Source organism: Ruditapes philippinarum, unplaced genomic scaffold (genome assembly GCF_026571515.1).
Source record: "Ruditapes philippinarum isolate M1 unplaced genomic scaffold, ASM2657151v2 ctg5112_1_1_1_1, whole genome shotgun sequence".
In the NCBI taxonomy this organism is placed as follows: Eukaryota; Metazoa; Mollusca; class Bivalvia; order Venerida; family Veneridae; genus Ruditapes; species Ruditapes philippinarum.
Window position 1 is genome coordinate 51699 of NW_026857881.1, and position 13563 is coordinate 65261.

The 13563-nt window shown below is 32.1% G+C and overlaps 1 protein-coding gene across 1 annotated transcript in view; it reads left to right on the plus strand.

Moving 5' to 3' along the window:
- LOC132751378 (CWF19-like protein 2) overlaps positions 1–12038 on the plus strand; it is a 29713-nt gene extending 17675 nt beyond the window's left edge. Inside the window, exons 12-18 of the mRNA XM_060741541.1 lie at positions 4730–4844; positions 5537–5625; positions 6512–6628; positions 9291–9446; positions 9772–9852; positions 10282–10383; positions 11366–12038. Of these exons, the coding sequence (XP_060597524.1) occupies positions 4730–4844; positions 5537–5625; positions 6512–6628; positions 9291–9446; positions 9772–9852; positions 10282–10383; positions 11366–11545 (840 nt within the window). The 3' untranslated portion in view covers positions 11546–12038. The remainder of the gene's footprint in view (positions 1–4729; positions 4845–5536; positions 5626–6511; positions 6629–9290; positions 9447–9771; positions 9853–10281; positions 10384–11365) is intronic.
- The last annotated feature ends 1525 nt before the right edge of the window (positions 12039–13563 follow it).

Below are 13563 nucleotides of genomic sequence, written 5' to 3' on the forward strand. Positions count from 1 at the left end.
AAATGGCACTTACAAAGTTACAATTTTCAAAAAGAGGTGAAAATATGCAAAAATATTTCTGCATTAGTTACCCAGTAGTAAAATGGTGATAAATATTGCAAAATCAGTCAATAATTGCACACAACATATAAAGCATTACTTGAATTATTCAATACATATTGACAAAATATGAAAAATGAAAATACATGTAAGTGAAATAAGTAGCTGATTTTTGACCAATTATAATTTCTCATAAATAATTATGTGAAGAGAAATTTCATTAAAGCACCAATATATTTTTTTTTTCACCAGTTTACAAAAAGATGACAGAATTGTGACAGATTTTTATCTTATCTTAAGCATAAAATGTATCAGGAATGACGTAAATTGAAAACCAGGGGAAGTAAAGCAATAACATGTACATGAAAAGCCTCTATACTAGAGGAGTTTGCAAGTTAATATCTCTGTGAGGAATTGAAAGGTTAAGATAATAGTACAGTAGATCCTTCCACTATATGTATAATGAAACCACTTGCTTACTTATTGGAAAAATATAAAATCTAAACTGAAATATTAGATAAGTTAGGAGTATGAGAACTTATGCAGGCTGACTGTGCATGTTACTAATTTAAACTCATCATTTATTTCAGCTTGATTATGACCATATTTTAACCCATCATCCAAACCAACTGTACACATATGAGCCGCGCCATGACAAAACCAACAGAATGGGTTTGCAACCAGCATGGATCCAGACCAGCCTGCGCATCCACACAGTCTGATCAGGACCCATGCTGTTCGCTGTCAGTTTCTCTACTTGTTATAGGGTTTGTAAGCGAACAGCATGGATCCTGATCAGACTGCACAGATGCAAACCCATTATGTTGGTTTTGTCATTGTGCGGCTCATACGGTATATACTACAGTATTTACCGATACTGATATATGATAAATAGCCTGTGTTACCGAAGATGATTTTAACCACTTTAAGTCTGCTTCCTGGAACTTGTAAGAACTAGCGTCATATGACTTAAAAAGTGACGTAGGCATTATCTACGGTACCTAGTCACAAAAGAATTAAATTCTATTTCTTACTTCATCTCTGTGCCAATTGTTTCAATCTCGAGCACTTCCCATAATGAAGCTATAAAAGATAACAGAACTTGGCAAAAAAACTTTATTTCAAGTAAAATACAAATATGGTACTTCCATTATTTGACAGAATGCAAATTTGCATGTTCAATATAACTATACTGATACACACTTATAAACAGTTTATTTAACATTTATTTTTTTCTTATAGAATAAGTGCACACGTTTGTTGGGATATTTAATTGTTGTTGTTTTTTTAACTTGCTGATCATTGGCATGATTAGAATTATAATTCAAGTTGTTTAAGTATACTATGAAATAAATAATTGGTTTTGGATTTAAGAAATACTTATGTAACAGAAAAAAATCTGTTGCAGTTTAGAAGTGTGTATTAGTGTAGTTTATTTATTAAAATTGCCACATCAATCTTTTTATAAGCGTCTTCAATACTCTGATTTAATAATTGAATTGGATGCTTGTAAGGTGCCATGTCATTCAGATGCTATTTAAGATATACATCATGTATTAGTTGCTGGAAACATAACTGTTAATAAATTTTAAAAAACAACATTTTTTTTTCTCTCGCTTATTACTATAATATATGTACATTCTGATTTTGTAAAGTTTTATTTTGAGACACAAGTCTTTTTTTTAAAAATAACTATTAAATAATAGAATCTTGAAACCTGTAACAGCTGTTGATAAAATGTATTGGTTTAATTGCTGGAAATTATTAATGTTAAAATCATCACAAAATCCTAATACAAAGAAACTTTTATTAACCTAAAAGTTTAGCATCCCTTTACCATAATATTTTCCAGTAAATCCATTTATTTTCATATAAACTTTTATTATCAGTAGTATATAATTTTTCTAAGGTTTTCAAATTTACATCAAATTATAATTGAGAAAAATATCATAAACATACAAGATTCATTTAATACAAGATCAAAAAGCATTTGCAAAAATGAACAAGATTTTCTTATGCTTATTTCCATACAATCATGATACTAATCAATGTCTATTCTGGTATAAGCTAAAGACTTGTATAACATTGGAGTTGAATGTCCCTATATATAGTCTATCAACATTCTCACATAAGGCAATACTGACTGGCTTCACTAGATTGTGTTTATCATCCACCAAAAGTTTCATTTTCTTTAGATCTGCTGATAATTGATGAACATTGTTAGAACCTCGCCCACAAACATAGACAAGCCCCTCCCTGTCTACTGCAAGTTGGATTGGTGCAGCCAGCTGATCATCTTTGTAGATTGCTTTAACTTTTCCATCGAAAGTCATACTTATTACTATGTTCTTGTTGTTATCGGAAATATAAATGTAACGTTTGTTTGGGCTTAAGGCAAGGTGCTTTGGAGAGCTGATTGTTATAGCAGACTCATCAAAGCATTTTAAGACATTTCCTGACATATCAAGAATCTTAACTCTCGCTGGGTCTAGATATGTTACGACTAAACACTTCCTTCCACATGTTATACCGTAACACTCATATCCAACTTTCACATCTTCCGTCTTCATCACTGTCATTGTATCTGAAAGTGTTAGAAATCTGGCGACTCCAAGCTCGGGGAAAGTGATGACAACTTCATTCTCATTAACTTTAGCTACACCCCAAGGTGCTGACGGCATGGGAAGAGCTGACAAAATTTTGTTTTCAAGTAAATCTTCTATTATATATATTGAACAGTTTTTATTATCTATGATTACAAGTTGGTTTTCATTCAGTAGACACAAACTTGTGTACATCACTGACTTGATTGGTAGTTCTGACAGGTGAACAGCACTCTTCTCCTTATGCATTGGTTTCACTTTTTCATTGATTGAGAAGAAGTTGCTTGTTGTCTCGATTGTGTCCAATGTAAGACTATTTGACTCGGGTTTTATCTTGAACTCACACGTGTGACAGCTCTTCTTTATCTCTTGTAAATCTCGTTCATAATTTTCAAGATCCTTTTGACTTGTTTTAACAGCTATGTAAGTACTGCATCTTTCCCCTGATTTTTGTTTGCTATCAATGTTTAAAGACAGTTTTTCAAGACCATTTGCTATATCTCTATGTTTTTGTTCGATGCAACTTAATTTTGTTAAGTCTGTGTCTTTGATATGCTCAATTTTCTCTTCCATTTTAGTTTCCGACACTTTTAAATTCTTTTCTAATATTTTCTCCTTTTCATTAAAGATTGCCGTAGTTTCCTCCCTTTTCTGCTTTAATTCTCTAAGAATTTCCTCAGCATCATGTATCTCTTGGTCGTAAACTTCAATTATTTCCTGTTTCATCTCTTGAAGGGTTTTCTTCATTTTCTGTGTGTGTGTGTAAATGGTCTTTTTGGCTTCGATTTCTTGAAGACTGATACTTTCTGAATTGAAATTCACCTTTTTCTGCGATTCTTCTAGCTTTGTGTGTAAATATTTTATGTAATCTTTTATATCTTCAATACCTTCTGTATTTGAATCATGGCTGACAAAAGAGGAAATATGTCCGACATCTTCACAGTTTTTATGAGTTTCAGTTTTACATTCACTGCAAGCAAAGTTCTCACAAGTAGGACAGTAAAATTTAATCAAGTGCTTTGAATGAACGGAGCATTTTTCTACACAGAAATCAGTCGGCATATTGCTGGTATCCTGTTGTTTATGTTCAGGCATATATCTCGCATGGTACACAAGGCAGGTTTTACACATGTAGTCACAGCAGTCAGTACATAGTCCATCTGCTCTCGCATATATGCCATGAAGATTGCATGGTTCACAAAACATGTCACCAACTTCGTCTGATGCATATGCAAAATCACTCATAATGAAACACAAATATTTACAGTTATTTTGATTAAAGTTTCTCTGATTTATAAAGTTTATTTTGTCCAGGAAGTTATGTTGTGTATTTCCTGTATATGTAATTGTCAATATCTGTTTCAATTTCATACATCAATTTACCATGCTAAGGTTTTGTAACAACCCATCCATTTATTCCAAACTAACACATTTTCAAGGTAACACTAGTTTATTAAAAGTATTCTCTCTAACTACACATGTTACATATGTTACAATCAGATTAGATCTATGTTTATGCTATTTTTAGAACAAATAGCAGTAACAGATAACTCTAAATTACTTTTAGATAAGCTATAATGAGTTTTCTCCCTTTGTTTTATTGATTAAAATGGCTTATAAATTGCATCATTGAAAATTTAATAAATATCTGACTGGGTTATTTTAGAGGTAAACTTTGGGTGTAAGGGGAAGGTCTTAGTGAAATGTATTGTTTCTGTATTTAATGGTGAAGATAAATATTCATATACATTTTGTAGATCTGAAGTTTCAAGTTAATGTTACATGTACCCATGCAAACTTGATTATTTCGCAGGGATCTGCCAATCTAGATTCTACCCAGTTATCAAAATTTAATTATAATTAATAATGATTGGAGCTCATTTAGATCAATTTTAATGACTGTTTCTTATTCTCACACTATGTCTTCTGGGGAAATATCTTCATGACCTTTAAATAGGGCTTGAACAAACAATTCCTTGGACGAGAGGGCAGCTTAGTGATATACAAACTGCTAAGCCTCTAAAGTCTCCTCCTAGACTAAGTACAGTGAAGAATAATGTTATATAAATTTTAATTTAATTTTTCAGGCAGCCCAGAAAACAGACGATGATTTTCAAGTTGATGATGTTTTCCTTAGTAAGGCTAATAGAAAACAGTCCGAATCTATCCTGGAGCAAAGAGACAAAGCTGCAGCTATATACGGTTGGTGCTTAAAAATAATTTACTAAAGTTATGTTTATGTTTATGATGTATTTCTACTAAAAGAATGCTGACTCATGTAGAGTAACTCTAGTTAGCTGTCCTATTTTATACAATACAGAATTACTGCAGAGCCTTGGCGTTTGACATGTTCCAGTTAAATGAATAAAGGAATGAAGAAGTCAAATATTATCTGGTTAAAACATAAAACTGTATTATTTTATTGAGAAAAACAAAGTTTTGACTAAAAACTCTTCATCAGGTATAGTTAAGTATAGTTATTTGCAAGAAATGACGTCGACGTTATATGTTGTCTGTGAGGTCATAATGTCGTTAGTGACAACAACGTCATATGTTGTTTATGACAACAACGTCATACGTCGTTAGTGACAACAATGTCAGACGTCGTTAACTTGTTAATGACAACAACGTCATAGGTTGTCAGTGACAACAATGTCAAAATGTGGTGAACTTTTGTCATACTAAATCAATATGTAGGATCACATTAATATTATTGATACCAAACACTGGGAAAGATATAATTTGGCTTGGAGAAAAAGAGAAAAATTCCAATTTAGACTTATGAGCCTTTTGTCACTGTTGAACACTGAGAATAGTCAAGTGTGCTGTCTTAGGGACATTCAATTTTGAAAATAATTAAATTTTTATAACATTTTAAATAATTTTTGTTTCAGAACATAAAAAAATGGCAGCATCACTGGAGAAGTGTAGGTTTTGCTTTGGCAATGTGCCAAAACATCTTATCATTGCCATTGGTACAAAGGTAAAGAGAAAATTTTTTGGTTTAGCCTATAAAATTTTGTTCTATATCTCACAAGGGATACCATTTTTTAGTAAGTAAGTTATCAGTTCAGGGATTATATATGTCTAAAATGTGCATTGCATAGTTTTGTTTTGTTTTTCAGGGAAGTTTTACTTTACTTTAATAATGAACAATTTGAAACCATACTGTTTGGATTTGAAATATTACAAAGTTTACAATTAAATTAATTTGAGCAAGCTTGTCCCCAAAAAAAAAAAAAATAAAAAAAAATACATAATTATGATATGAGAAAAATATATAAAATGTATATACTCCATTTATATATAGTGGAAACATAGTTTTAAAACTGGAAACTTTAAACCTGTTTTGCATTATAGACATCACAAAGATTTTTATAATTTATATGTTTTTTTTCCAAATTTTTTTTCAGGGTATTTATTTTGAAAATTTGAGTCCCTGCTGTTTAAATGATGAAAAGCAGAATGTCATTCCCATGTAGACATAGTTTTATTTCTAGTTTCTTGTTCAGGAAAGATAAAAAAAATTGAAAGTGAAAGAAAGGTGGTGACTAATCTTATTCCATTATGCTACATTTCAATTTTTAAAATTCAAATATTTACTTTATAGAAATGTGTTTAAAGATTGTTTAATTGTTTAGTTTAATCATATTTTTTGCTTTTTTTCCCCTTTCTATACAAAACAGAGTACAATGTCATGTGCAAACATAAGACAAAACGTTAACAAATAAATTTATAGTATTTACATGGATGCTGTAGTTGTTCATAAAAAGCAAAAGTGTGGGACTACAAGTTTTAACAACATTAGAGAGTTGGTCCTTCCTACATGAATTGTACAATATTTGTTTTCAGATACTGATTTATTTCAGGTATATCTGTGTTTACCAAACAACAAATCTTTGTCGGAAGGTCACTGTTTAATTGTACCAATGCAGCATGTAGCCTCAGGAACAACGGTTGATGAAGATGTATGGAGTGAAATACAGGTAATAATAAATTTTACTTAAATCACAAAACAACAAACCACATTTTAGACCTAATCAAATGGAAAATTAATCTCGAAAAATTACTTTCAGTCTTGTCTTGTCAAAAAACCGCAGTGGAGATCTTTTGATATAAATTATGAAGTACGAATGGTTTAGACCCTTTACCTCATATATACGCGAAGCAAAACACTTTTGACCCCCCCCCCCCTCTTTTAGGCCTCAAATAGTAATGAAAAAATGTCCTATTTGGGTCCCAAATGCATGTTTTCGTTTGAGAAATGTTGCTAAAAAAAGTAAGCACTTTTTCGGCGCCACCCCCCCCCCCCTTATCCAAAAGATACATCAGGGGGTTACATCACCAAGAAAATTTTTGACTTGTGAGAGGCTAAAAATTACCTCAGGTCAATCATAAGGTAACATGTAACCAACGCTGAGAAGCCTTTGACTATCTCTATCCATTGAGAAGTTGCAGCACTTTGAAATCAATTTTGATTGAAAAAATCAAGGCAAAATAGTGATTTTTGGCAATTTTGAGATGTCCCTTCATTGCCATGGTAATAGGAAATTTGAGACTGAGCATGTCATTACAAAGGCAATGGTCCAGTCAACATTTGTTCCAAGTTTGATTAGTATTGAAGCAGTTTTAGTAGTTTCATAGCAGTTTGAACTTGTAACAGGAGGCTTTTCAATGAAAACGGCCATTTTTCACAATATGCTCATGAGGGAAAGGGTTAGAAAACATATTGAAAGTAAAGGATTTTTTATAGCAGCATGCCTCAAGATTCATGCTTATTTTCATGAAATCTGATAATGTTTTTAAAAGTAATATTTTGTTAAGTGAACAAAGGAAGTAATTTACACACTGCAAACAGCAGTCTAAATAAATTACGGAAAGGGGCCAAAATATGTGAACAATACCTCTTACTGCATAAAATAGAAACATGTTGAATCAGATGAATACTGCAAAATCAGTCATATAGCACATATGTAAATTATTTCTTGAATTTTGAATCTTCTTACTTTTCATTAAACCATATACATTTTTATCAAGTTTAATTTTCTTAAAATATTTTTGGCTTTTCTGGAGGCACGCAGCTTTAAAGGTCAGAGAAACTTAACACTTTTAAGTGCAAGTCAAAATGTATACAGGAATCTGATTGTGGCTGGGTTTTTTTAGGGAATTGAATTAAAGTAGTAAGATATTGAACATGAAACATTGAAACTTTAAACATAAAGTATCATTCTACATTTGTAATAATAACTATAATAAGTCCTGTCATTTCATTAGATACATGAATAACATTCAGCATGCTGTTAGTGACAGATTCTACCTATGCGACCAGTGCTTGCACTGTTCCCTTTTCACTTGGTATATATTTTGAAATTTTTCTAAAAACTATATATGTGGCTATGTCTAGATTTAAATGTGGATAAGTCCATTTATGAATTATAGCATGGTAAGCATAAGGCAAGTTTAAAAACAAATACTTTTCACCTCGGAGTAAGTAAAACAATTCCAATATTATTGGTATTGAGAGCTTAATACAATGTATCCAATTGCCGTATTACACATAAATATAAATTCACTGACAAAAATAATTGCCTGTATTCAATGACAAGATACCAATTTCGGACTTGCAATTACTAAAACACACCCAACACCAAATTGGTGAATTATCTGAATGACGTTACTCTCAAGGTCGAGCTGTATGTATTTTTCAGAGAAACTCCTATCTCATACTGTTTCATGCCCCCACAAAGTGGGAGCATATAGCGTTGCACTTGTCCGTCTGTCTGTCCGTCCGTACGTCTGTTCGTACGTCCCGAAATCTTGTGCAACTCCTCTGAAACCGGATGGCAGATTTTGTTTAAAGTACCAGGGATGAACAACTTTAATGTGTAGATGGTAGTAAAGGAAGGAATTTTTGCTGCGACCAAATTTAACAGAATTATGGCCCTTTGTTGATTTTTTCACTATATAATATACTATGTAGAAATTTTGTGAACGCAACTCCTCTTAAACCGGATGGCAGATTTTGCTTAAACTTCCAGGGATGAACAACCTTAATGTGTAGATGGTATTAAAGGAAGGAATTTTTGCTGCAACCAAATTTAACAGAATTATGGCCCTTTGTTGATTTTTTCACTATATACTACCGGGTATGTAGAAATTTTGTGAACGCAACTCCTCTTAAACCGGATGGCAGATTTTGCTTAAACTTCCAGGGATGAACAACCTTAATGTGTAGATAGTAGTAAAGGAAGGAATTTTTGCTGCGACCAAATTTAACAGAATTATGGCCCTTTGTTGATTTTTTCACTATATAAAATGTAGAAATTTTGTGAATGCAACTCCTCTTAAACCAGTTGGCAGATTTTGCTTAAACTTCAGGGATGAACAACCTTAATGTGTAGATGGTAGTAAAGGAAGGAATTTTTGCTGCGACCAAATTTAACAGAATTATGGCCCTTTGTTGATTTTTAGTTTTCAACTTGTGGCACATGTAGTCCAAAAAATATTTGACCTAGAGTAAGATTGACAGAACAGTGACGTGTGGGGGCATCCGTGTCCTATGGACACATTTCTAGTTCTTATTATAATGTATGAAGTTGAAGAACTTGTTCATTGTGGAATGGTGATTTACACTTTGTATATTTGAAGGTGTTTAGAAGAACTCTTACAAAGATGTTTGCCGATCGGGATGAAGATGTGGTGTTCATGGAAACTAGTATGAAGCTTAAACAGTTCCCTCATATGTGTATAGAATGTGTTCCCATGGACAAAGAAGTTGGCGATCTTGCACCTATATATTTCAAGGTAGGACAAATTCGATTTCATTGTTCCTGAAATTGCTGTTATCCGATATGTAAAGATAAATATGACGTAAAATTCCTCAATCTGGATAAATCATTTAACCCTTAACCTGTTGTATTCATATAATAGTCTAGAACTGCTTTTAATTTCAAACAGTCCAATCAAAGTTTTAAGGGATTTCAATTTCAATATCAAAATACAAAAATTTAGCAGATGTACAGGCTTGCCTGGTTTACACTGGTGCTGGACTTTTTTTTATATCAAACTGGTGGCAAAAGAGTTAAAAGATTTTCAGTTATTTGAGAATAAATTTTGTCCTGTATTTCAGAAAGCCATACAAGAGAGCGAGAGTGAGTGGTCACAGAATAAGAAAGTTGTGGATCTCAGTCAGAAAGATATCCGACACTCCGTATGTATTTTATGAATTTTATGCTCTCTCTCTTTTTGTTGGGGGGGGGGGGGGGGGGGGGGATATAGTCTGTGTGTCTGTCAGCACCTCTGAAAATAAAAATGGGGCTATCTTACTGTAATGTGTCCTATGGGGACATTTCTTGTTAGTTTATGATGTTGTAATGCCTTATTGTTACTTTAAAGTATTTAAACAAATTTCTGAGTGGAGCTACCTGTAAAAAGTTAATGTTTTGAAGTGCATGGGAAAAAAATGCATTATTAGAAAAAGATAATATATAATATGTTTTATTTGAAATACCTACATTATATAAGTTATTTTTCAATAAATATGTTTTTATCTATTATGTGAAATTTATTTATTAAATTTAAAACATCGATTAAATTATTATTTAAATATTATTAAGTGGAAGTTTTGTCTACTTTTTAGGTTCCTAAAGGCTTTCCATATTTTGCGGTAGATTTTGGTAACCAGGGTGGATTTGCCCATGTGATAGAAGATGAAATCAAGTTTCCATATTATTTTGGAAAGGTACTTTGTTTTTCAGATCCATGTATAAGTGAAATTTAAATCACAAATATATAACTCTAAGGAACAACAATGCTGCAGTACAAGTATTGTAGAAAAAATACTGACATAATTTTGCATGACCTTTATGTACCTATTTTTTTAATCGATCACCCGGAGGAAAATTAATTTTATTATTTTCTGAGATGTCTTCCAAGATGATAAAATATTTCAGGAGAAAGTTGCGAACCTTGTGTGCAACCAGTTTCCCTCCCTTGTGATTAAATTGATTCAAATGGAATAGATTCTTGTGTAGAACAGATTTTTAATTTTACAGACATTTGAATACCACTTTTATCAAGAGGCCTTTGATGCTGTAAAATGTGGTCTTGTTATCTACTATCATTCAAAATGAAAGCGATTAGAGCTTAAGGAGATGAACGAAGTTTTCTTACAATAAATTATCAGTAACAATAACACTTTGAATGCAAGTGGCCATAATGATATACATTTTTAGTAATTAAGCTATCAGTATAGATTCAAAAAATGATGTCTGACCAAGCTCTATACAATTGACTGCTCAATTTTATTAGTTTCAATATTATGATGTTGAAATCCAATAATGCATCAGAAACGCATGTCCATTGTTGAGAAAATCTTGAGGTACTCTTACTGCAATGCTTTTTGGCCAAAATATTATTAACTCTGGCCAATATCGTAATAAATCATTTCGAGAACCTTATTTTTCACAACTTTTGGTATTCAATAATTTTTAACCGTTTATAACAGGAATCTGGTACACAGTAATAAAGGATGAGTGCATGCAAATAATCAAATGGCCAAGATTTTGAAAAAAATAACATTCCGGAAATTTCTGATTTGCTACAATATTGGCCGATGTTAGACTATTTTTGGCTGTAAAGCATTACAGTAAGACTACCTAAAATGATGTTGTATATAGATTCAGTATTTCATTCTTATTCATCTAATTGTGTCTTTCTCTCAGGAAATCATTGGTGGAATGATTGACGCTGATCATCGATTATGGAAGAAACCTCCAAAAGAGAATTTTGATGAGCAAAGAAGAAAAGTACTTCAGTTTGCTACCATGTGGAAACCTTATGACTGGACTCAAAATATTGCCAAGAAAATGGAATCCGACAGCAGTAGTAGTGACTCCGATTGAGGTTTAACAAAGCTTCTGGGTGAAATAGATTTAAACAGCAGTTCTTCAACTCAGGTTTTTGGAGGGAGAAATCGAGTTACAACTCCAAATCTTCAGTGACTGTGATAAATGAATGCAGAGGCCATCATCGTCATGGCTGCTAAGACGATCTATTCAAATTTATTGGAGGTTTTTTTTTTTCAATTAAAAATGAACAAGGCACCTTTGATAAGTTACACAACGGCATCATTGGCATCATAATTTAGCACAAGATGCCCAGTGACTCTGAATGATTTTGTCGAAGCTAAAGGCAAACTTAAAACAGACAAACAAAAATATTCCCCCCATAAAAAATCAAAAAGAGCGAAATTGACTCTTAAAACTCTAAAGACAAGTGACTTTATGAAGATTATTATCTATTTATTAAAAAGTGTATTTGTTTTCTAAATATATGAAATTAATTATATACGAAAAATTAATTTCTGAAGAAAACACATTGTCATCACTTGTAAAAAAATCTGTTGCAAGAATGTTTTATAACATTTGAAATAAAGATATAAATAACATTTTGTTATTTCATTTTTTTTAATAAGTAGTTAACAGAATAAGGTCAACAAATATACATGATACAATCTTAAATTATTTGCTTTGGATCCCAGTAAAGCAAAGAAAGATTACAAAATTTGGTTTGCAAATAAAATGTAAATATGACAGTCTTAATTGGTCACAAATTGATTTTTTATCTCGGATGAATTAAACATTTTATCATTAATCAATTTTCATGCTTCCACTGCTTTTGTCTTCATTTACAGTGTTTAAATAAGACACTTGTAATTATATTAAACATATCAACATGTTGTCAAGACGATTTTCTTCCAAACTGAATTACAACAGGCTTCCCTTTAAAATCATATCCATGAACAAGTTCCAGGGCCTGACTTGCTTTATCTGTGCCTGAAATATATAAAATAATTGTTTTAAATAGAAAAAATGGTAACTCTGAGATTACTTAAAAATAAAACTGCTGATTATGAACAGTAAGATACATTGTTAAGAAAAAAGCTCCCTAATGTTGATCTTGCTGAATTTCTTATCCCCGCGGAAAAGGCGCCCAAGGCTATAGAAATAGTGTCCGTCAGTCCCTCATTTTTGTCTGGAGCATATCTCAAAAAGTATTTGAGGTATCAACTTGAAACTTCATAGGTGGATAGATCCTATTGAGGAGGAGTGCAGTGCAAAAGAATGATAACTCTACCCTTTATAATTTTTGAGATATTGCCCTTTGTTATTTTTCATACTTTTTGTCAAGAGCTTATCCCAAAAAGTGTTAGAGGTATCAACTTGAAACTTCATAGGTGGATATATCTCATCAAGGAGGAGTGCAGCACACAATATAAAATATCCATGTATATTTTCTGTACCAACAAGATGTGGAGTAGATGAAAGCGGTAATTCAAAACTGGCTAATGGCACTTTCAGCTACAGGCTCGATTTCACTATTCTTAATGTGTTAGCAGAGGGCAACATCTATTTGCATGAACTGTGTATATCTTTTTATAAGTTTGAAATTTATCTCTTTCATCAGTGCCTAGCATATTGTTGAAAGACACCTGACAGAATCTGACAATTAAACAGACAGACATCAGGTCAAATGGGACATTTTAAAGAAAAGACAATGGATAGAAATGAATTTCTATCAAGTTTTGTCAAATTCTTTCAACAAAAATTCTCATTGAATATTAGGTTATAGTAATGGTAACTATTGGGAATGTGTCATATTTATTTTATTTTTAATTTTTAGTAAAAAGATACCCGGCTAGCTTTAAAAAATGGGTTTTGTACTCACTCCCCGTTTTGGCCTAAAAAATGCACAGAGGGGCACCGGGGTTCCCCCCAAGTAAAAGCGGGAAATCGCCTATGACCTATCAGTGTTGGTGCAACAAATCCCCAAAAAAACAAAAAAAAAACTTATGCTAAAAATAAAAAAGGCCCGTCCTTATCCCCTCCCTTAAGAAGTTTAAAACAAAAATTATCATTAT